We start from the raw sequence: 25,156 nt of genomic DNA on the forward strand, positions 1-25,156 counted from the left end.
CAAACAACAGACAAACAACACAAACACAAACAAACAGACAAAACAAAAACAGAAGGGAGAGAGGTGAGAACGGGGGACAGAGGTTAGTAGGGTCTGAAGCAGCAGCGTCTGGCCCTGGGGCCGGGCTGTGTTTGCAGGCACACGTTTGTACAGCCTGACTTCCTCAGGAAGGGTATGGACGTCCTTTCAGACACCCTAGCCCAGGCAGCAGAGGGAATCAATCCCATGCTATGCCATCAGCTGCCACAGAAGTAGGGAAACATCATTCCAAAGGGCTGAGCAGCTCGGGGATGCATTCCTGCTGGCACAAACAGTGCAGAGTCAAGGAAGATGGCAGGAAAGCATTTGCAGCCAGGAGGGCTTCCTCACACCACAGACAGGAACTCATTGCTCTGCAGTGCTCTCCTCCTGCCTTTCTGTGTGCAGAAGCATTTGCTGGGGAACATCAGGCTGAGAGAAGTCAGCATCCCAGCAGGGATCAAAGCAGATCCCTCACTCTGTTCACTGAGAACATCTCATAGCCACAGGCATCTCTGCTTACCTTCACTGGTCACTCCTTCTTCCAGTTCATCTCCTTTCTGCAAGAGGAAGGAAAAGGCACTGTGAACACTCAGGCAGGCACTGCTTCACCCTCACCAGCAGCCTCTGCACACATTTAATGCAACTGGACAGCTTCCACCACTTGTTTCCACATGCTAACTATGTGAGCACGGTGACCTGGGGAAATGGCACAGCTCCTGTGTCAGGAGGCTGATGGTGACTGACATTTCTCTGTGCTGCAGAGCGGGAGGACGAGCACTAGAGATGCCTCTGAAGGTTGCTGGTGGGTAGCTAGGCTTTCCTGGTTGGATCTGAGTGGTAGTCCAGCCTTGTTTCCACACCAGACAGCAGCAGGCCTGGTCAAAACCTGAGCTGTGTGAGTCACACAAACACTGTGCAAGAGGCCACCTTTTCTGTCACCCAGTCCTTTAATGAAGCCAGGACTGCCACTTGCATTGTGCCTTCAACTAAAATGCACTTCTGCCTGACAAAGGACACATGCTGCAAAACAGGTCTGGGGCCAATGTTCCTCCTGTGGGAGTTCATTGGAATACAGCAGCTCTCCTGCTGTCTGTGATGTACAAAACCAGGGTGGGCTGCAGGAGGGACAGAGATGGGCAGTTAGTGCCTGTCCATAAGATGTAAGGGCTGGCATGTTAGGGTGGCAGTGTGTTTTCTACCAGCTGTGTAGAACACTTCCAACAGTGCTTTAAGAAGGAAACTAAAATGAAATTAGAAGTCCAAGGTTATGGCATCCTTGTCAATCTATCAGGATGTCTTGACTGGTGTTCCCTTCCAGCTGAAACCTGGACATAAGGGGTGAAAATTCTACTTGAAAACCTCCTGTTGAACCTGCTTTGGAAAAGAAAAGTGTTTGTCCATACCATGGCTTAACTACCAGGAGAGTAGGAATATAATGACTGGCCTCACAAAGATTTTTAGTGCCTGAGTTATATTAAAACTGTGGAACATTCACCAGCTTTCTATTGCACAGAGGTTTCCAACAGTGCACACAGCAGCTTTTTTGATACAGCAGAGGTACTGCTTTTTCCACTGCACCCCAAAAAGTGTCAGGAAATAAATAATGATGAGCTGATCTAATCTGTAACTTCCTCAGCCAGGAAGTAGAGAACTAAAATGGACCATTAACAAAAAATCCAACCCAAACCAAAAACAAACAAGGGGAGGGGGAACCCAGAAAAAAACCCCAAAATTTCAGTCCAGACTTTCTCAGAGGGCAGCTCTATGCTGAACCCACACACAGCTAGGATGGGGACCCAGGCAGCCAGGAGGAGAGAAGCTGTTACTGCCATGGTCACAGCATGTGCAGTCCTCAGGCTTGTTCAGGCATTTACACAGAGCTCTGCTCTGCTCTTTTGGAGCAAAACTAGGGGGATGACAGATAGACAGAGCTACCTTGCTATCTCTCCATGAGATCTTCTCTCCTGCTAAATTAATTTAAATGGCAAAGACAAAATTTTATTGTTTAAGCAGAGTGGACATGCAACATTTGCTGTATTTCTTTAACAAAATGAGGCCAGTTTGGAATTCAATTAGAAAACAACTGTCTGTACTGAGGCCTGAAAAAGCTACCTGCAGCTGCAAGGCAGTGACATTTCAAAGACAGCCAGTCAGTCTGCCAACCTCCAACACCCAAAGCCAGAATGTGTTGAAGCACTTCAGGCAGCTTTGGAGAGCAGCAGCTTTTTCCTCCTTTGGTACAGTCAGCTCTGGTGCTGGAGCAGAGGGCTGACGTGCCGGAGCGTGCCCACAGCGCTGCTGCCAGAGCCCCACAGCTCCCAGGCTAGGAGCTGAGCAAGCAACAACAAGGGGCTGGGGAGACCTTAAGGAGTAGCCTAGGGACAATATCTGAAGCTGGAAGAATGGAAGGAGATGATCCTCAGGGATATAGTGACAACAAGGCACCAGTTTATTTCAGTAAAACCACGTTTAAAAGCCCAGTCTGAAATACAACCCAGCACCCCTCCCCAAAAAGCACTTGGTTGAGTCAGATGCTTACATTAAAAACAAGAGCAGAATTAATGCCTGCTAGCTGTACCACTGCTTAACTCTAATGTGTACTGGTACAGCAAAACAAACTCCAGAACAAAGGAAAAGCTACTTTTAGCTCTGTCTCTTGCTTGTTTGTTTAATAATCGCTAGACAATAACCATTCAGGAGAAACTGAAAGTTATAAATCTTGAAGAGAGATTGCCATAAATTTTTATTATCACTGTTATGAAACATGTCAGAGTTGCTTGCCAATTTAACAAAGACATCTCTGTCTGAGAGAAGTCTAAGCCCTGATCCAGCATCTCTTAAAAGCATGCCTCAGTGTAAGCATGTCAAAGCTCGTGTAGCCTTAAACATGTGCTTTAGGTCTGGTGGAGAACACAGGGAAACCTCAGCACATGTTTAAATGCTTTCCTGTGTGGGGACCAGAAAGGCAGGATTTCTGGAGTGCTGCTATTCTCTGATGTTAACGTGGAGAAGTGAAAATAAAACAACTCAGGGAAAAAATTGGATTGCTGAACACAACCCTATCTCCTCCTGCTGAGATCTTCCCTTCAAAGGGAAATAAGCTGTGTGATTTGGAAGTGTCACTGCCTCCTGTTAGGAGAAGTATCAGCAACTCAGCAATGCATTGAAAGTTATCTGTACAAGAGTGAAAAATGAAAATATAAAGAGTCTCACCAAGTCGGTACTGAGCCACTCCTCAATGTCATCCATGACAGAGGACTGTGCAACAGGGATCTAGGGAGTGCAGCGAGAGAACAGCAAGGCAGGCAAAAACCAAAACACATCCACAATCATGGCCACAGAGCGATGGAAAATGCCAGAAATAAGATTCAAAGCAAAACAAAAAACAAAGATGTGAGATGTGCTGGAAAAAAAAAAAAGGAAAAAAAAGAAAAGAAAAAAAGGCAACAAAATATAAATGGCATTTCAAATAAAGAAACACTTGGAAAGGAAATTATGAACAACAAGGCTAAAAAAAAAAGACCAAGAGAAAGATTATGGGGAATGAGGTGACTTGATGCCAGGGTAACTTCCCGACCACACATTAAAACCATCAAGATGGAACTGATGATTCTAATCTTGGTCGTGAAAAGCTTTTAAGGGTAGAATACTGGATATCAGTTAGGGTTTGAAATGTTCAATTTAACACCTTTGTCTTCCTTTTTTTTTTTTTGCCAATGGGTGTTAGCCCATGGTTAGCAAAGAGAGGCACTTTGGGCAACGCTCCTAGGAAAACAGTTTGGTTCTCTCCGCAGGTGGAGGCGGTCAGAGCCCAGAGCACACACTCATGTTTCCTTCCCGATCCTCCTCCCACCACACCACTGAGCCTTGGCAAGCCTCAGCACACCAGTTTAAAGCAAAACACTCCCAGTTCCCTGTCCCCATTCCTCTTCCAAAGGTGACTGTCTCGCAGCAGAGGTGGTAAAACTCAACGTGTGCCAGTGTGGCGTCTCAGAGGTGCAGGTGAGGAGGAGGATGGGGCAGCAGCTCCTGGGTGTGGGCAGAGGAGAGCATGGTATGCATTCCTCTTGACTCCTGCTCCACCAAGGCTCACTGGAGCTAGCCCATCAGGCCTCCATGGCTGGTTTAACAAACAGGCATGGGAGTTCTGCCTCCCCTCCTCACGTTATGCTGTGTGGCTGCGACAGGCAGTGCCGAGTGCCAGAGTGCAGCAATTTCACTGCAGGCAGCTGGGTCAGCCAGGGGAAATTGTTGCCTGTGAGGGGTAGGATTTCCTGACTGAACTGCACTGCTGAAACCTGACCGAGGGCTGCAGAAGTAAACAGGAAAGCACCACAATAGATCTATAAGGGCAACCTGCAAAACCTTTGGAAAACTACACCAGGCACGCAGGTTCCAGGCCAAAGCACGGCAGCCAAGATGCAGGGCTGGCAGGCAAGAGACCTCAGGGTGCTGGAGAGGCTCTCCTAGGATGAAAAGGTGTCAGGGGTTGTTCACAGCTTTGCCTGAACCTCTTATAAGAGGAAGAAGAGCTGAAAGAGACTCTGCAGATGAATTTGCTGGGACATCACAGAATCACAGAATGGTTTGGGTTGGAAGGGAACTTAAAGATCTTCTCGTTCCAACCCCCCTGCCATGGGCAGGGACACCTTCCACTAGCCCAGGTTGCCCAAGGCCTCATCCAACCTGACCTTGAGCACCTCCAGGGAAGGGGCATCCACAACCTCCCTGGGCAACCTGTTCCAGTGTCTCATCACCCTCACTGGAAAGAATTTCTTCCTTATCTCCAATCTAAATCTTCCCTCTTTCAGCTTCAATCCATTCCCCCTTGGTCCTATCACTACAAGCCCTTGTAAAAAGTCTCTCCCCAGTTTTCTTGTAGCTCCCTTCAGTTTCTGGAAGGCTGCTCTAAGGTCTCCCTAGAGCCTTTTCTTCTCCAGGATGTTTTCTTATGGTTTTCTAACAGACAAGACACTGAATGACAGAGGCAGCAGCACAGGCTGGTGCTTTTTATCAGAGCTCCTCACAAACCTTTTTCTTCTAATCAGTTGGCTCTTTGCAGTGAGGAGGTCAATTAAACCCTTGCTTGAGGTGAGGTCTGATAAATTGGGTTAGTTATGTCAAAGGGCTGGAAATCCAGAGTTCATCCAAAGCATCTCACACCAAGAAAGGCACCAGGAAAATGGCTCAGCTCCAGTTCTGCAGGTCGCTAGGTACATGTGACAGATCCAAGAGGTGCAAGTCGTCATTTTGCTTTCAGCTAGTCCACGAAGATCCCATGCAGCAAATAGTTTCTTGCTGTTTCCTTTGGAATGGGCCAGATTTAGGATAATTTCCCCTTTTTAATTTGCAGTGGAGAACTGGATCACACAGGTACAACTCCAGGGCAATGTGCTGAAGCTGCTGTGAGCTGGCCCAGACAGCCATTAAGGAGAGGAGGGCTCTGTAGACATCTTCCAACACTGCTCCTTCCCAAGAACAAGTTGCATCTTGTAGAACTGGCTTGTTAGTTTAACAGCTTTGGAAAATGCTGGCTTCAGAGATGTAAGGCAATGAATTTATTCAGCCTGCAGCAACCTAAAAGCCACAGCAGACGTTTCACCTGTGTCTCTCTCCTGGATTGCTTAACCCTGCACACCACAAGCAATGCTTTGGAGGGTGTAGCCTTCAGAGCTATTGGCTAGTTTGCAGCTCAGATATTTTGGTTTCTTTAAGGATAAGAAAATATGTATGGAGAGGAGGAGGAAGATAGCAGGGTTTTTTGGTTTTAAAAGCATGGTGGTTCTCTAGCTTCTGTATTAGGAGGAACAGCAGTTCAGATTCTGGTTATCCTGAAAACACAACAGGTGAGTGTGCAAGAATGGGTTCCTGAGAACTGCAGGACTTTGGGGCTTACAGTACTGAGTCTGTGCTGGTGTCTTGTGTAATATTTAGAAAAGAATAGGAATTCCACTTTCAGACAGGTCTACTTCACATGACAAACAAACACCAACCTCAGAAGTGCAAAACACTTCTCACAGGTCATATACAAGAAGCAGAGAGAGCTGGAAGATAAACACTTGAGCATGTCAGCCCTTTTTCTGCTCAGCACTGACCTTCTAAAGAGCTGTCCCCATCCTCCAGCACATTCACAGAAGAGCCAAGGGTTTGCATCTATTGCTCCTTCCATACTCAAACTGCCAATTCACTGTCCTCAGACTCTGAGTCCTGTTTTCCCCACAAAATGTGGGTTAGATGCATCAGGTTTAATTTGTTTGAGAATAAAGAGGGGGGTGGGGTGGAACTCTCAAGAGTAACTGGAAGTTTTCAAGTATTTTAGTAACTATCTCATTGCACCACTTCTATGTCATCTGAAACTGACCACACAGTACAAGTTCATTTTTTGCCAGTCTGTTGTGCATTTGGCAAAGTCTCCTCCTTCCAGAAACCCTAAAGTGAGCAATGTGGAGGGAAGTTTTGTTAAAAAAACCCTAATCCCCTTGAAACACAACAGAAGCAATGTGAAAATAAATTGGCTAGTTTACACATTAAAAAAGACAACACTTGCTGGGAACAAACAGCAGTGGCAGCCACAGACTACATGGAAATGGCTCCAGAATGGGATCCTGTCTTGTTAATACTTTGATTATGCAAACATCCATGGTCTAGTGGAGCTCTCAGTCTTGGCAAGACAGCTCCCTAGATAGTCAGTCTTGGCTGCAAGAGCTGTTTTTATAACGATATTGTGATCTCTTTTCTAAAAGCCTACACTCAAAGTAAATGGAAATGAAGCCACAAAATATCTGGGGGTCCTTTAAATAACTGGCTTTAATTAAAAGTTGGGCTCATTGTTCAAAATTCCTTTTTTTATTTTTTTTAATTTAGTCTTTGGAAAAATCCTACAAATGGGATCATCTCAACAGTCTTGAAAGGGAAAGGGAAGGCCGGGAGAAGAAAAGCAAGCGTTCGATCCCACAAATCCCACAGGAAGCTGGAATCCAAGTTCATACTTAACCAAGTCAGATGTGTTGGTGTTCTCAGCAGCAATCAAAATCCAAAGAGTATTGCCAATACAGTTCCTCAGAAGTCATAAAATCCAATATTCTACCCTTAAAATGACAGTTTAAGGTTATTATGATCACACTTGATTTCTATTAAAAATGATCCCACTGGAAAAGAAGCAGGTATGAAATGACAACTCAGGTCTCTAGGTGAACTCATTAGTGTTCTTAAAATACTTAACAAGGTTCATGCTAATTGCTGCTAGACTACTCTCGTGTAGTAGCTGAGTTAATTCCACTTCTCTCTAGATGTTGAACAGAGCTGACACAAGTACTTGGTTAGCTGCTACTCACTCCTGTTGGTTAGCAAGAGTAAAGAGAGGGCTGCTGTTCCTATGATAGCAGGAGAGCACTGACATGCACACTAGCAGCCTACTCCAGCTTACTACTACAGTCTTACCAGATATTTAAAGCTGTCATAATCCTGAAATAGCTGCCTGGCCTCAATATTAGAACACTTTTAGCTTTACACATAAGGATTGAATTAGCTACTTGATCACTTGTAGCTGTGTTTGCACATCACATAGAGGGGAAGGGCAAGAGCTTGGGTGCAGCATAGCCTGTTGTGCCTGTACAACAACCAGCTGATCTGGATCTGATAGGCATGTCCAGACAGCCAGAGCCTTCCTTCTCATGAGGTATCACACTGTCCTTGTAGAGTGCTCCATAAAATGTGGTGGCTGGATAGGTATCAAAACCCAGGTGGTCTTCAGAAGAAAGGAACACGCCTGCTTGCCTTCAGAAGGGAGAGGTGTCCGACCAGACAGATGAAACGAGATTTTCACACGTTCTCTTCCACAATTCAAGCCCTTTAGTCTCCAAGAAGGTGATGCATTTCAACAGTCTCATGTTACCCAAGTCATTTCCACATCTTAGATCCTATCTGTCTGTTGAAGGCACACATAGCGGCATCCTGCTGCACCACTAATTAACAACATCTCAGCAAAGCTTTCATTTGATCTTTACTCACATATCTTTACTACAGGGAGGAATTTCCTCCCGAGCCAGGCATGCTACTGGTGGTCAAGAAGCAATGCTGAAAGCTGTTCCTGTCACCTTCTGTGAATCCTGGTTCAGTTTCATTCCTCCCCTGTCACTGTCCCAAACAGCATCTGACCTGATGTGGTGGCTTAAGCACCACCTGCTTCTCTCTGTCACAACAAATACCCATGTGGTATGTGAGAGGGGTGCCAGATGAATACATTCACATAAATCTGCTCTAACTCCTGAGAAGGGAACTGGAATTACCTGCCCTAAACTGTGATGGCCTTATGCTAAGGTCTGTGTCTGAGGGCAGCTAATGCAGAACCTCAAGTGAGACCTGCACAGCTTAACTGCACAAACCCCCAGACCTCACCCTGCAAACAGATCCAGCACTGAAACAGCTCCCTAAGCCACCACTGAACCAGGAGCACTCTCTGCAGGTATCATTTTGTCTGTGTTGGTTTTGCAGGCATAGCTGGAGTGAATAAAGGTGTGGTTTGTGTCTCCATGGTCCTGGTACCACCTTCCCAGCAGATGTGGATTAAGCTGATACAGAAACAATGCTGCCAAATTCCCTGGAAAAGCACACAGAGCCCTGAAGGAGCCTCTTTGCTGCAGAGCTCTGTTGGTGGACTGGGATACATAGAAATGGAGTGGGGAGAACTCAGCCCTAAGCTTCAATGTGTCACAGTTGGGAAAGAACGCCAGGACACGGGGGATGTGGGTACCGGTCTGGCAGGGGGAGAACGTCTCCCCCAGGGGTCTCAGAGTTGCACAGGCACAGGAAATGGCAATGTCAGCTCACCCCTCTTTCCTCCTCATCTCAACAGGACAAAAAGTTACCAAAGCACGTGCACATCAAGTTCACACCTGGGATGCCAGTTACTCCACTGGTATTGCAAATGCTATAAAGTCATATTAATAAATATGGGTAAGAACTTGTTAGGAGAGAAACTGAGTTAATGATTAGTTTGGTTTTATTTGAGGGGTTTCTCTCATATTTAGCATACAAACAAGGTGAGAGGCTTGTAAGAGCAGTGACTGGCTGGACAGTCAGACCCCCCTTCCCTCCCCAAATCCATATGCCTCCATGAATGCTGCAGTATCCTTTTTCCAGACTGAATAACCACAAGCCAAGGAAGGAATATTGTGTTTGTTTTTTTAATAAAGCAGTGGTGTGAGTGGTGTGAACAGCAGGGGGGTTGATTTCATGCTTCCCTGCTCTTGTAAACAGTGGAAAGGCAAAGAAGAGGAACTAACTCAATCACTGGATTATTCATTATGGATGAACATCTAACAGTGGCAGAGAACATCTCTGGCTGCCACAGAGCCACCAAACAGCGAGAGCCTCTGTCAACCACAGTCAGCTGCACCAGAGCAAAGCAAGAGCTGCTCACTTGACAGCTTTTCACTCTCATGTGGATCTCTGACAAGCACTGGAGTGAAACTCTGGCTCCCAAGGATAGGTACCTGCAGCTGGGCTTACCCACGTGTGCCAGCAGGCATGGGACTGCTGTTGGGTGCTTGCATGGGCAGGCAGATGTGACAGTAAATATGCACAGGTCCCACCTCTGTGTGTGCAGCAGGCACGCAGACTGCTGACAAATTTACAAGATGGCGCTCAGGAGTAATCTGGATTAGCCCTAAATCCAGAAGAACAAACACAAAGTGTTTCACAGAGCAGGTGTACTTTGACATTGCACACTCTGGGATGTTTCTCTATTTGGACAGCTTAGTCTGGGGCATTCAAGGCTCTCCCCCAGAGCCAGGCATTCCTGCTCCAGAGACCTCCTGATGCCCAGCTCCACAGGCAGCACTGCAGGTGCATGCCAGGGAGTTCCAAAGGGAATTCTGAACTGCACCTTGCCGAATCCAGCTGCAGCCAGGACTGTCTCAGAAGGACTTTGTAGTGTTAGGTCACATTATTGGGATTACCCTCAAACACTTAAAAGTGATGGATTATATGTCCAAAACTACAAAATTGGTCTTAGAACTTGGCTTTAAGGCAGGGCTGAGGCTATTTTTTACCTACCTCTGACTTCTGCACTTAAAGCAGCTTTTTGAACTTCTCTCTGCAAGCATGTTGATGAAGGACAACTTCAAACAAGGTCAAAATGTGCAGAGATTCAGTGATCTTCAGAAGCTTGATTTTATCAGAGCACTGGCTTCACTAGACATGGGAATTAAATCTTTAAAACCAGAAACATTATGGTACCTTTTAGAGTCTGATTCCTAATGCCAGTGAAGTGGAAGATGTCAATCTGGGCAGCAGTTCTCCCATTCCCTTCCTCTCACACACAACTATCCCAACATTACTCAATTCATTTAGGTTATGATCCTACAAGCTCCATCTGTTTATTCCAGACCATGAAGCAAAGCACTACCAAAAGAGCCTGTTTTAGAGACAGGTAGAAAGTGTCCTCCTTATGAACAAGATCCATGAGACTTGTGATTATCCCTCGAAAAGTGGATACTGCATAAACAAATCAAGACAGTATAAGGAACCAGCTGGATCCCCACACCTCTTCTGAAGGTGATGTGGGACCCTACAAATGATTCAGTTGGTTACAGGCCTTTGTTGTACAAACCAGAAATTGGTGCAAATCTTTCCCTTTGCCCCAGGTAATCATGTAGGTGGGAAATCAACTCCTTGTACTGTCTGATTTCAAGTGGTTCAGTAGGGCAGGACAAGAGGTGAATGGAGGATGGTTATTCTAGGAAAAGGGACTGGGGTGGGCAGTAGGAATTGCTTCACTGGTGAAGTCCTCACCATTCCTTGTGTAATTAGCCACTTGTCTATGGGCTCCATGTCTGAGTTCCCACCTTTACCTCTCCTCTGTGTTGAGAACAGAAAGGTCCATAAAGAGAGAAACCACAGCAACAACCCATGATAAATAACAGCAGCAAATGAAAAACTTCACATACACATTCCACACACACTCAGAGCTTTGCCTTACAGAGCTCTGTCCCTGGAGGGACAGACCTCACCCTGACCTCTGCACTTCCTACAGACAGTTCACAGAATTTGAGCACTTCCTCCATGCTGACATTAAAAATAATAATTATAATTAAAAAGAATCACTGCTTAGTAGTGAGGCTGATGTTTGTCATCTTCTTAGAAGAAAAAAAAAAGTGTAGGTTACACAGCCTGCTAAAATCAGTCACACTTTACTGGAAGCACTGTGGAGTTTCCCTTGTGGATGAGGCTGAGATGCAGCATGCCCTACTTACCTCCTCGTCTCAGCAGGCAGGCTCTGCCCCAAACTCTAAAGGCTCTAATGACAGCGTTGAGCAGGAGGGTAAATAATGGCAGTGTGCTGCAGTGTCCTGGCAGGCTTTCAAACTGCCCCTCTTGAAGGGCAGCAGAGGTTAAAAGGAGCTGATGCATCCAGCTCCTCTGAGCAGGTTGCAGGCCGCACAACACAGCAACACAAAGGCTCTCAAGATGGCTTCTTGTCCTTCAGCATCTCACCCCTGAGCCAGGGCCTGCATACAGAGTCCTCTCTAGCACTGAAGGGACTTGCTTGGGAGTGGCAGAGCGCAGTGGTTCCAGCCAGAACTGGGCTAGATCTGCAGAGACCTCCATCCAGATACCTCTCCTGTCTCCATTATCACAGACAAGGGAGAAGCAGCTCTAAGCTTTTATGTCTCATTTCAGTACTTGAAAAAAAAAAAAAAACCAAGAAGGGGGAAATCATTCCAGCTTCATCTACTAGCTGTGTAACACTAGAGGATTGTTTCTTGGACACCTCTCCTCCCAGTTGTGATCACGCAACAACTCTGTGGCAACAAAAGCAATTCCCAACATGGAAAGGCAATATTAAGAAAACAGAGTATTTTTAGCTTGCCTTGTTTCCAGCTGCTAAATCACATTACAAGGCAGCTAATGCCACGTGACTGGGGCCATCTCTCCACAGACTCTTCTGAGAATGGCTACATCAGAGACGTCGGATGTGCTGGATTCTACCACTGGACAACCGTGCTGGAACGAGACGTGTGTGAAGAATGTGCTGGGAAGCTTTTGGCTCCTCCCTGGAGCTGTTCTTAAATTAGCTCTCTGCCCAAATGAACGTCTGTCTGTCGTTCACTGAGCGCTGCCAGCTCGGCTGCTGCGCATGCTGGGGCTGCTAACTTTAAGGAGAGTTTAGTTTTTGTTTCCTTTAAGAAGAGACACCCACAAGCCTCACAGCCCTTGACAAAATGTAGTGTTTGCCCACCAGACTGGCAAACCATTACCAAAAGACTGGCACGAGGAAGATGAAGGGACTGGAGCACTGCCCTGTGAGGAAAGGCTGAGAGCCCTGGGGCTGTTCAGTCTGGAGAAGAGAAGGCTGAGAGGGGATTTAATCAATGTCTATCAATATCTGAGAGCTGGGGGTCAAGAGGGAGGGGATAGGCTCTGCTCAGCTGCACCCTGGGATAAGACAAGGGGCAATGGATATAAACTATAGCACAGGAGGTTCCACCTCAACATGAGGAGGAACTTCTTCACTGTGAGGGTCACAGAGCACTGGAACAGGCTCCCCAGAGAGGTTGTGGAGTCTCCTTCTCTGGGGACTTTCAAGACCCATCTGGATGCACTCCTGTGTGACCTGTGCTGGATTCTATGAGTCCTGCTCTGGCACGGGGGTTGGACTCGATGACCTCCAGACATCCCTTCTGACCCCTAACATCCTGGGATCCTGTGACTGCATTTCAAAACAAGCTGACTTAGAATGGTTCGGGTTGGAAGGGACCTTGAAGATCACCTAGTTACAACCCCCCTGCCACTGGCACAGACACCCTCTACTAGACCAGATTGCTCAAGATCTCATCTAACTTGGCTTTGATTACCTCCAGGGCAGGATGATAACACGATACAGTCTTTGGGACCTTTGAAAAGAGGCTGAAAGTCTCTATGACATCTCAGAGCCCAAAGTTCCACAACCCATAAAGCATTTGCCCAAAAAAACTTTGACCATTAGATTAGCTTAGAGACAGCCCTTTGAACTGACAACACTTGGGGCAGAGCAGCAGCTCTGCTGGTGTGAATAACACATTGCAGTGGCACCTCGAGCAGAGCTGGCTGAGAACAAAAGTGTTAATAAATAAGGACATGACCCTGTGGCCACAGAGGAATACAGCCCCCTTGACCAGTAGCTAAATGCAAGCCCCTTGCATTTGGTTAGCCAGGAACAAAGAGCAGAATTTCAAATCCTTTCCCAGGTCCTGCCAGGAACACAGCTCAGTGATCCAGGGGGATTGGGCTATCACCACTGCCTTCAGGAATTCCTCTCTTGCCACCCTTAAGATTCTTACTTCTGTTCCTACCTCCCCCTTTTCCCTCAGTACTGCTGGCATGAGTTTTTGTGGGGTCAAGCTTGAAACTGGTCACAGGGCTAACCTGGGTTACAAATTCCCCTTTTTGCAGGAGGACAGGGACAGGGACAAGCAGGTAGCTTTGTGGAGCAGGGGGATGCTCCATATAAAATCACTGCCGAAGCCCCACTGCCACTGAAGTATGGACAAGGCAGGCAGGCAGCTGTGATCTGACCCCAGCTGGCTCTGAACACAAATTCTCCTTGGCTCAGAGCACAAGCTGCCAGGCATGCCAGCTGCCCCCAGCACTCCCATTTCAACTGATGAAAGAACCAGGGCGGGATCAGCCAAGACATGGGGAGGCAATTCTGCTGCTCTCCCAAGCTACACTGGCTCTGCCATGCTCCCTAGTGGTCAGCAGACATCAAAATTAGTTCAGAGAAAGGCTCTGAACTTGCTCTAAAAACTTACACGTTGCTAAGTACAAAAGAGCAGGGCATGGTAGAATGGAGTTGAGGGACAATCTGACAGCTCTCTTCCCTTCTGCCTTCATCAGGGCATGTGCAAAGCTGGCCGAGCTTGCTCTCTCAAACATGTTTCTAACATCAGCTGCTGCAAGGAGACAGTACATGGGCCTTTGCCCACACAAGACAGCAGGAGCCTGCCTGGGACAGACGGGACAGAGACTGCATGCAAGGGCAGTTAAAGCAAGGCATGTGAAGCAGTAAAGATCTGCACAATTCCTCTCCCTCAAACTTGCTCCTGTATCCATGCACTCAGAACAAAGTCTGGTAGATTAAGACTGCATCAACTTTCATAAGCAAAACCAAACCAAACAAATGCACACCAGTGTTCACAAGATGTTTGCCACTTATTATTTTTAGCAGTGATTCCATCAAAGAGCTGGACGCCCCTGCCCCAGGCAAGCTGCAAAAGCACAGGAGAATTTACCCACAGTGATTTTGATGTCTTTTAGGCTGGTGTGTTAAGTAGCAGCTCTTTAGAGATCATTACTGAGCAAGTGCTCGCTTCCAGATATCAATTTCCAAATAGCCAGCACTAGGATGTTGTTGGAATACAGAATGAGACCTCAAAGCAGCTGCCTACAGCTTGGATTCCACACAGGGCTGCAGATAACAAAATGCAGAGCAGTGACCTACCCCTCCTGTGTTCTGTTTTCGGACATCCAGGGCAGATGCCAGTCCTTTGACAGCCTGCGGATCCTCGTACGTCACGCTGAAAGAGAGGGACACATCACAGAGCTAGGAAGGAAGTCCAGCGGTCACCCCACACAGAATGCATCTGCTGCTCTGATTTACTCCCCTGGAAATCAGAAAGCACATTCTTTTGCTGCACAAGACTTAAGTGTACCGAACATACTCCAGCAAGAGGAGTGTGCTCTAGATAAAGACCATCCAGCAGTTTCAGAAGCATGTTGAAGCAAAGAGAGTTAAGACTGGCGTAATGAAAGGTAGACAAATAGGTCATGAGTGTGCCCAAGAGCTAGCAGGGGACTGTGAAAAGAGGCCTGATTACAGATTATGTTTTGCAAAGCTTTGATGATGACATTTGGAAGCCTGACCTTGATGCGTGCATGGAGAGGGAGGCAGAAGGAGACTTGAAGCCAGATGAACCATAACTAAGCAACTGCAGTGAAGCATACAAAGAAATGCACTATTCACAGAGCTTGGATTTTAAAAAGCTTCTTAAATTGCTATGCAAAAGGGACATGTAGCGGTCAGGTGACAGAGGCAACAGCATAATTTCTCAGAGCACAGTGAGCCATGAGCTGAAGCAGACACCAACACCTGCCCACAAGGCAGCCCTTGGGAGGAGCCGTGGGTCTGAGCAGGAGGAGCACGTCCTTCTCCAGCATGCTGCCTTCTCCCAAGCTCTGAGCACAGCACCCAGAGGCTCTCACCTACACACTGTGGCAAGTCACATTCACATCTTCACTGCCTTGCTGCTGCTCCACTTACACAGCACACAATCCAAGGAAGGCACATCAATCCTCCCCTGTGAAATCACAGGCTGCTATGTGCTCCCCGTTCCATTACCTCGCAGAAGGAGATGGAGGTGCACTGGGGGAAGACTAGTTTTGTGCTTCATTTAGCACAAGAGACAGAGGGACCTCCATTACATCTCTCTGCAATGCATCTCCTTTCTGACTATACATTAGGGCTCTCAGCCCAAAATCTCCAGTGGTAATGTACATCTCTATGGCAGAGCACATCCTCTCAGCACAGCTGAGGCAGCACCAACAGCTCTAGTGGTAACCACAAATAAAAGATTCTAATAAATCTGCTGGGTCAAGTTTAACAGAGCTGGTAAGATTCTGATAATCTGCTAAGGTCTGAGCTAAACCACTTAACAACATCTCTCAGTTTGAGACAAGATATTGACCACGTTCTAACTGCTGGTAGCCAATCCATCCTGTGGAGCCCAAAGCCAGAAGGAGGCAAGAAACAGAGTATGAAAGAAAAACACCTGAGTGTGTCTTTTACTGAATCTTGCTTGACAAGGATCAAAGGATTGCTTAATAAGTGCATAGATTTACTTTACATTAAAATAATTTGACCTGTTCAATGCCCTTGAAAGTGCCACATTAGCAGCTCTAGAGATGCAAGCCCTATGCGTATAAACAAATTAGGGATAGCACAGCAGCTGGGCAAGCTACACTGCCTTGACAGCCCATGAGTGTCTGACTGCTTGGCCAAAGGGACACTTTAACTGGATAGTAATTCTCTTTCCAAGCCTCTGATGACAGTAATTCAGTCACCAAAGTGTATCCATGACCTTCAGGTGAAGGACTCTCATACTCCTGTAGCTCAAGCACTGGCTGGGTCGATGGGATGAGAAGCCTTTATGAGAGGAAGCATCTGCAGAACTAAAGGCAAGTTTAATTCCAAGTTTCCAGTGAGCTCATTAACTAAGACAGTCAAATAACATTACTCAGCCAGTCTGCTCTGCCCAGCAGCAGGAACTTCTCCACTTGCTCATATTAATAATGACCAAGAGGATGGGGATTGGATGACAAGCATACAAAAAAACATACACCAAAACTACTTTTTCAGTCTGGAATGAAGTCAAGAAGCTTCAGATTTATGCCCTTGGAAAAGAGCAGTGCTGTGACTCAAACAGTGCTAAAGACAAACTCCAACATACTTCTTTCGTTGCTCAGCCAAGGAACTGCCTCTTGTCTGTGCAAACATGTCGAAGTCATCACGAGGATTACAGTGCTGTAGAGAGCTGAGGGTGCCACTGACACTGTTTGTACCCAAGTCTGCAACCAGAGGAAAAGAAAATGAACCAATGAAGTAGCAAACCATATGCAAACACCATGGTCCTGACTGCCTGGGCTAGATGGCATTAACAACACACAACAGCTACAGAATCAGAGATCGTGAAAATAGTTCACAGCTGCAGCACTGAGCACAGCTTTGTCCAGAAGAAGATGGAAGCTGCTAACCATGAAATTCTTAAGAGACAAATGCAGAGATTGTCTTGTTCCTCCTGCAAGCACCACACGACCAGCAGTCCTCATCCAGACAGCAGTGTTTGGGAATGGCTGTGCACCTGCTGCCAGTCTCATCCTCAGGCATTTACTACTATTTTACTACATGGTTTTATATTTATTTATTTTTTTTATATTTACTTTTTAAATTTATTTTTAAATTTATTTTTTTGTATTTACTACATGGTTTCAGATGTTGTCCATGGATATTAGTCTTCTTCACAGTGTTGTCTTGCAGCTATTTGACTGTGAAACTAACAGTTTTGTATCAAATTATATGATATTGGTGCAGTGCTGAAAGAGGTGGAGAATCTTCACTCAAATCAAGTGATCTTATCAAGCAATCTTTGGTTTGATTTAACATAACACTCCTAATAATTTCATGAAGTCTTTCACCCAAACATTTTCTACTTGCATAAGGGGAATCAAGAACCTTTACCAGACTGATTTCATTGAGAGTTATACCTAAGCAGAAATAAAAGTAATAGTACAAGTTTGACCATCAACAAGAACCTAAATCCTCTCCTTCAGTTTCCTCTTTGGTTAATAAATCCCTCCCTTTGTGCCAGGCTGGTTCCCAACTACAGATCACTGCAGTGCAGGGGAGTAGAAAAGCCCTCCCAGTCCTGTAAATCACAAACCCAAATGTACTGAAGGCTACAGGGCAACATTCATCAGGTAGTGGAGAGCAAAAGAGAGCAGAAATTCCCCGGCCCACATGAGAAAAACAGCTCCTCATAAATGCCAGCAGCCCACTGCCATAAGGGCTTGTGCTGGGTGTTCAGGTCAGTCACAGGCACCTCAGCAAGTGGCTCAGACTTCACAGAATCATAGAATGGTTTAGGTTAGAAGGGACCTTGAAGATCATCTGGTTCTAAGTCCACTGCAGTCAGCAGGGACACCTTCCACTACACCAGTGGCCTTGAACACTTCCAGGGATGGGCCATCCACAACTTCTCTGTGCAACCTATTCCAGTCCACTGCCTCCCACAGTCATGCACTTGGATGGCCCTAGCAGCCTGTCCAAGACCCAAAGACTGGTAATGGCTTGAAAAAGTCCACACTTTGGAGGCTCATGTTCATCAGCCCTAATGAGATCAGGTACTCACCAAGCCCTGCAAGCTGTGAAGAAAGTGAAGATGGGGGCGCTGAATTTCCAACCATTGGGCTCACTACAGCTGGAGAGCCAGGACCCAAATCTATTAAATTATCTTCTGTCACCTCATTCAGTACCTGTTGGGACACAAGAAAGGCAGCAAGTTACACATGCCAGAGATTTCAGTGCAACATTAAACAACAAAACTAATGGGTGCTTCCTAAAAAGCTCTTGCACAATGCTAAATGGATCAATCTCTTAGATACTACAGTGATAAGAGCAGAATAAAAAGGCTCAGCAACCAGAAAACCACACTGTGACTGCTCAGCACAGTAGGAAACTCTTCTGGAGGTCATTTACATCTCTTCAGATTTAGGTAATGTGTCTGTGTTCTCCACTTCTTTCAGCACTGGATCAACATCAGATCCAAGTCAAACTGAATTTCTATCATCTTCCACATTAGGTATAAATCATTCTCAGAAACAAAACTTCTTTGCTGTGACTGAAGTTACAGTGCAGAGCCTGTGCTGAAGTTTGCATCACACTGCATGAGAAGTGGCAATCAAATAGGGAAAGTAAACAGAGGAAATGGTTGGAAGAATGTAGAACAGAAATTGCAATAGTGCCATATCTGAGTTCATTATAAACTCAGATCTTGAACACTTTAAAACAGCTATAATAGAGTTTTCATTGGAAGAATAATTAGAACCGTAGCTCTTCAGCTTGGAAAGGGACTACTGAAAAAGCAGAGAGGTTCCTGGAATTATAAGTGGCATGAAGAAAATCAAACTGAACAGTGGTATTGCAAGACAGAATCACAGAATAGTAGGAGTTAGAAGGGACCTCTGGAGATCATGTAGTCTAACCCCCTGCTAAAGCAGGAGCACCCATAGCAGGTTGGTTGGGATCACAATGTCCAGGTGGATTTGGAATCTCTCCAGAGAAGGAGACTCCACAACCTCTCTTGGGCAGCCTGATCCAGGGATCCAGCATACTCAGAGGAAGACATTTCTCCTCATCTTCAGATGGACCTGCCTGGGTTCCAGTTTGTGCCCACTGCCCTTTGTCCTGTCACTGGGTGCCACTGAAAAGAGTTTGGCCCCATCCTCTTACTCCCCACCCTTTAGTTCTTTCTGGGCACTGAGAAGATCCCCTCTGGGGCTGCTCTTCTGCAAACTAAGCAGCTCTAGGTGCCTCAGCCTCTCCTCATAACAGATACTCCAGTGACACAGTGAAAGAAGAATTAGGTGGAGCAAATAAAAATAATTGACTCGATCAAATGTAAACAAAATGTTTATTAAATATGTAAAAACATGCAGTGAAACTGGAAACCACTGCTTATGGACATTCTGAATGCCTAAAGTCCACACAGACTCAAAAGCAATCAAAAAAAGTTAATAGAGGAAAGAAAATCCATCAAGGACTGTAAACACAGAGATGTTTTAGTGCAGTGTTTTCCTGAGCAAGAAGTTGTCACCTGATGTTTGCCATTCTTATGTTCTTTTCTTGGTATCCACTACTGGCCACTGCAGGAAGGACACAGGCTGGTCATATAGAAGGTCTGCTACTAGTGGTATTAGGATAGCTAGTCTGGTGTAGCTACTGATATACTACATGGACTTAGGTACTTACTCCGTTGCTGGCGTTTTGTGTTGAACGTCCTGATCTGTATCGTTCAAATCTGTCCAGAAAAAGAGACAAGAAACCAACAAGGACTATCAAAGCCACCAGGAAACAGTGAAAACCATGAGTTTATAACAATGCCATGACATGACGTGTTTTGCACTGAACTTAGTTTGCTTTGGTGCAGGAGGCAACCCTGAAAGCTTTAACTCCAAGCCAGGACAAAGGGAGGACAGCTGCCAAAGCTGCACTCTTGGCAGATGTGGCCATGAAGCTGACCAACCTGATCCTGCAACCTGAAAAACTCTGTAGGCTTTGTCTTTGGTTTGGTTTCAGTTTTGTCCCATTAAGTGCTCCGTGATAGACTATTATGTGAGCCAAGGGACCGAAGCAAGATTGATGCTCCCAGCTAAGTAAGCTGAGGGCTTGCAGCAAGTCTTCCTCCCACTTAACAGCTCCCTCTTACTGCAATCCATGTAAATGAGGAGTCCTACGCAGGGCAGCACAGCCCTACCCAAGAGAAACAATCACTAACAGATCCAGCTCTTAAAACATTCTGGGTCAGCTCAAATATCATCAGAGCCTATGTTCAAACACACTTTCCTAAGAAAGAGAGGTGATGATGGTAGAGAAACATCCTCCTAGTTCTTATGGAAAGAAGTCTGCCTAGTCAAGATCTGGTCTCTTTTCTGCCCCTTCCCCAACCAGCTAGGTTTCTGGGGCTATAAACCTAGACCCAGCATTCAGGAATTCAAAAAAGCACAGAGGGAACTACCTCCTCCCAGGGCCTGTCTAAGCCTCCTTCCTTATCAGGTTCAAATGTTTCCTCATTTCAAAGCAGTAAGGTATTTAATATTCATATAACCCCGTGGGCTTTCTCCCAGATGGATACACCACAACAGGGAATCTCAAGCAACCTAAAATGTTTTCTTACTGTAACAGAGGAAAACGCAGACTCAAAAGGCAGCAAAACCCAAATTCAGGCCCAAATTTCCATTTTAGGAAACTGTGGGTGTCTACTATTCCTGGAAATCCAGCTCCCTTCGCTGGAAACCTGACACCTCCCACCTCCAACTTTCTCACCCAAAGGCTTATGAACCACTTGCTCGTTTCCATCCTTCCCGGAGCAGGCCAGAGCTGCTGCTTGAGTCACTGGCAGAGCTCGGTCCCCATCCTAGGAATCAATGTGATCAATGTGGAGCTTTTGGAATGGCAGAGGAGGAACTGGAATTTATTGAAACGCTCAGCCCAGCGCAGCTATTCCACAGCAAAGAGCCTGCTAACATCACTCAGCTCACCTTTCAGTGTTTAATGACTACAAATACATTAGCCCCAGGCAGCAAAGTCACAGACAGAGGAAAATAGAAAAAATATTAAGGGTGACTAGAATAAGCCTTAGTGACAGTAACATTCTGCCACTTGTAGAATCATGCCTGTGCATGAAACAGGGACCATTTCACATAAAAAGCCACCATTTGTTTCAAAGTTTGCCCCCATCTCCTCTGAACGACTAAATCAAAGACAAAATCGAGGCCACCGAGTCTTCCTTCCAGCCTTTGCCATGACAGCACAAATACACAGACCTAGAGTCTAATTTATTTTTAAAGGCTTGAGAAACAAAGCCCTGCGCTGAGAGCAAGGAACAAAGGGTACTCTTTAGTGCCTCCCTCCCCAGGCCTGTCATTAAGGGGAAGATTAAACTTTCCCAAGACTGCCGTATCACGTGTCAGCTCCTGCCGCAGATGTGGCTGACAGAGCCTTTGTCTAACATGTCCAAAGTCCTGTGACCCACATCCCGCCCCTGGGGATGATTCCTGCAGACCAACCCTTCAACCCCTCAGCTCTGCACCAGACAGCCTCTTTTTCCCCCCCTAAGATTTTAAATGTTCCTTAAAAACAAACCCCTTACGTGCACGAAGGTCACACCCACCTCAGCTCCCCTTGCACTAGTAAGGGAAGCAGAAAGCTCAGAGATCAGAAGTCAGAGAGAGCTCACGGGAGCCTCCCTAAGCCAGGAAGCAGCACAAGCACTTGTGCAGAGCCCAGGCAAGCATGGAGCTAGTGGCTGAGCTATTTTTGGTCTCAAGTCCTTACATCTGCAAAGCAGCACACAACAGGGACTTCAGACTCAGGTCTCTGCTAGTTCACAGTTTTACACAAGGTTGCCCTTCATTTATGACCATGCCCCACAAAAATTCAATGGCTAGGAGACAAAAAAAAAAAAAAAAAAAAAAAAGAGAAAGTGATAGTATTAAAGGCAAGAACAGAAGGAACGTTACTATAAAAGAGCATTAAAACACTTTGTAAATGCTTTCTGTGGTTTGGTTCTCTGCATATGGTTATGTTGTGCCCTTGGCCCAGATGGCCAACTCTTGTCCCCTGACTACTTTGCCACTGAAGTGAAAACCCAGAGGGAATGCAAAGGGTTGAGGGAAGAGGTGCCCCACCTTTCATATCGGAGGAAAACATTGTTTAAATCATCATTCACATGCAGCAGCTCCTCTGTGACTTCTTCATTGGACACTCTTGAGATAAGCTCCACAATTCTCTGCTGCATAGCTCTACAGGTCCGGTTCAGCTCCTAGGAGGGATGCATCGTGCACACACATTCTGATAAGCAGCCAGATTTAGTTGAGTTCTGTTCCCAGCCAAATGTATGCCCTAGCTGAGAAACACTAAGACAAGTCTATCTTTGCATGATTAAATGTCACCCAAAAGCACATCTAATCAAACATGCCCTTCAAGAGACGATGGCATAAAACCTTGAGAACCTATTTACAATTCCACATCCTGATTCTTCTTTAACTCTGAGCACTTCAGAAAATAAATATCTGTATTTCAGTGATCTGTTTTAAGAATAAAACATGTTAATACAGCAGCTTTCCAGAAGAGAACTTTCAAGGAAAATTCAGTCTGTTCTTTTTGGCAGCATCATCCTTAAAAATGAAAGTTGCACATGGTGGAACAAGGAGGGGGAAAGGTTCATCAGGGCTACCACAAGTAGCTTAAGAGTGTCCGAGGATGAGAAGTGTTTGGGACACAGAACTTACCAACTACTGAGAACATGAGGGAGGACACAAAACAAGGAGCAGGAGCATGAAAAGATGAGCACTCCACACACACTTCAGTACTGAACTACACACAGAAGCATTCCCTTCAACTCAGCAATGCCACAGGAAGAGACTGCCAAAAGGCAGTTTCAGAAGAAAAGCATAAAGAACATAGGGTAAGGGCATTTATTTTAGAAGCCTTTCACACCAAGAAATCTAGATTTAAGTTTGCTAAACCAGGAGTTCTCCTGCTTCCATGACATCTCTTCCATCACCAATCACTTGGCAGAATTCTTTCCTCCTGAAAGGCCTCAAGACCAAAGGTCAAACCTGATCTGTTGAGGAGGAACTACAAGAAGAGACATGACATGTGGCATGGCGCCACTGATTAGACCCATGGTTTTACTTCAATAAGCACTGACATTCCAACTAAAGCATATCCCTCTCATCCTCTTCACCACCCTTCCCCCCAAGCCCCTCCCCCCAGCTCCACTTCACAGCAAAAACTGAGCACTAAACAAGGATGACTTGTTGGTACACAACCTTCGGGATGAAAGCAAAAATGTGTTTGTTTTCCTTGCTTGGTCTGACATCCTAAGCTCTGGATAAATTTCACCTAGTGCAATCCAGCTGCCTTAACAGCTTGAGGAATGTGTTCTCCAATGTCAGTTTTGATCCCATCACTTTAGAAGCAGATTGTGACATTTCAGAGGGTTTGTTTGCTGGCTCTCCGAGAGGGCTGACAGTACCTATCTATTCTGCTCTGAGCTGGCTCTCTAGCAAGCTGTTTACATTTGATTGTGGGGAGAAAATGTCAGGAATTATTTAAGGAGGAGGGCTATATAAACCTCAAAGCAAGGAGTCCTTGCACACAGCACACAGCTTTCAAAAGACTAGCCAGCCTTTGTGATCAAAACTGGGTTGTCCCCAGCTCTGTGATTCAGGTTTAGGATGCATCAGTCAAAGGAGGAAACCGGTTGGAATAAAGCAGCCTTGCTGTCACTCCATTTTATGATCAAGTCCTTTCACCTTAAAGCTACGCTGTAAGGTTATGCTGTCAAGATGTTAGGAGTTGTTTCTGAGTGTAAGCAAACTGTTCTCTGCTGGTTTGGGCTGTGGAGGTTTCCTGGAAGCTTCTTTTGTTTTGAGCAGTCCAACCCAAGCGGGCGCTAACTGAAAGGCTTCTTTATTGCAAAGCCTCTCATCAGCTGCCATGATGGCGCTGAGACAAGCACACAACACCACTGCATGGGAGAGACTTCAGGTTCTGGATGGATTTCAAACTCTGTGTATCACAGACAGCAATTCCCTGCCTTCCTCCAAATATGCTGTGGTGGGAGCTCATCCTCCCTGCTGGAGAATCAAACCAGAAGCTGACTTCTGAAGCTATGGAAAGGCAAATAACTATGTTAAGGGCAGCAGCTGGAATGCTAGATCACAGTATTCTTCATCTGTGTTCCATGTGTATTACTCTCCTCAGCCCAAAGGCCATCCTGCTGCCAGTGCCCTAGGGAAGCAAGTATGAAGCCTGAGACATGAGCTCAGATTACACCATTGCCTCCCTTGAGATAATAAACGCTGCACTGGATTGAGGTTTTCCAGCAAAGAAATCCCTTCTGATTACCCTCCAGAGAGCATGAAACCTCTCCTGAGTGCCTGCCTCAACACACTACCTTCAGGAGAAGCTGCAGGACATCTTCTGGCAAGACAGTTTATATATAATGGTTTGAGTGGCAGAGGATCCACAGGCCCTTGGCAACATTTTGTCCAGCTGCAAACCTGGAGTGTTTTTTGTTTCCTGCATAGTGCCTGGGAATAATTTCACCCTGTGTAAGTGATGGTGGAGGATGCAGAAGAAGTAGAAATACTCAGGGTTTATTGAGCCTACAGTAATTCTAAGCTGCTTTGTGGTAAAGGAGACATTGGGAAGAAATTTTAGCTACGTGGAGAAGAAAGCACTGGAATAAGTTTCAAGGGAAGTCAGGAAACCCTTGCCACTGGAAGCTTTAACAAATGAAGAACATCAAGTGAGGAAACTAACCAGGGTCAAGCATAGTCCACATTCATTACATAAACCAAGCAAAACAAGGCAGTGAACTACCACAAACCCCACACCCTCCAGGGAAACTCAAGCACAGAACAGATCGGAATCATATTTGCTACAGAACTGTTACCTGAAGTAATTCAAGGTCTGAGGAATCCTCTTGTCCAGGTACCATTTCTGTCAGCATTTCAGACATCACTTTTGTATTCCCACGGACGATATCCAGCTCACTGCGCAGCCGGGCAATCTGAATTGGGGCAAAAAGACAGCAAAACACTGTACACAGTGTGGCTTAAGCAGTTCATTTTCAAGAACTGACTTTGGGATACCTCTGGTTCTGTCTGATTTGACATCTGAGGCTCCAGACATTCTAGCAGGGAAAAAAAAAAAAGTGAAGATAAAAAGTTTACCCAGGAGAGAATTTCAAAAAAGCATCAGGAAAAGACCTTTGTAGAAGAGTCACTATCATCATAAAGCCACATGTGC

General features: G+C 45.8%; 1 protein-coding gene across 4 annotated transcripts in view; it reads right to left on the reverse strand.

Moving 5' to 3' along the window:
- Positions 1-25,156, reverse strand: part of TOM1L2 (target of myb1 like 2 membrane trafficking protein) — a 61,485-nt gene that overhangs the window by 166 nt on the left and 36,163 nt on the right. For 2 of the 4 annotated variants that reach the window (XM_054390948.1, XM_054390946.1), the window contains 9 exons: positions 24,801-24,917; positions 22,024-22,157; positions 19,586-19,634; positions 17,967-18,090; positions 16,509-16,626; positions 14,506-14,579; positions 10,816-10,904; positions 3,235-3,294; positions 542-578 (listed from right to left, as the gene is read on the reverse strand). In XM_054390948.1, the coding sequence (XP_054246923.1) occupies positions 542-578; positions 3,235-3,294; positions 10,816-10,904; positions 14,506-14,579; positions 16,509-16,626; positions 17,967-18,090; positions 19,586-19,634; positions 22,024-22,157; positions 24,801-24,917 (802 nt within the window). Of the gene's footprint in view, positions 1-541; positions 579-3,234; positions 3,295-10,815; positions 10,905-14,503; positions 14,580-16,508; positions 16,627-17,966; positions 18,091-19,585; positions 19,635-22,023; positions 22,158-24,800; positions 24,918-25,156 lie in introns of all 4 variants that reach the window. The other 2 variants (XM_054390945.1, XM_054390947.1) reach the window with 2 other exon arrangements.

This window comes from Indicator indicator, chromosome 22, assembly GCF_027791375.1.
Source record: "Indicator indicator isolate 239-I01 chromosome 22, UM_Iind_1.1, whole genome shotgun sequence".
Taxonomy (NCBI): Eukaryota; Metazoa; Chordata; class Aves; order Piciformes; family Indicatoridae; genus Indicator; species Indicator indicator.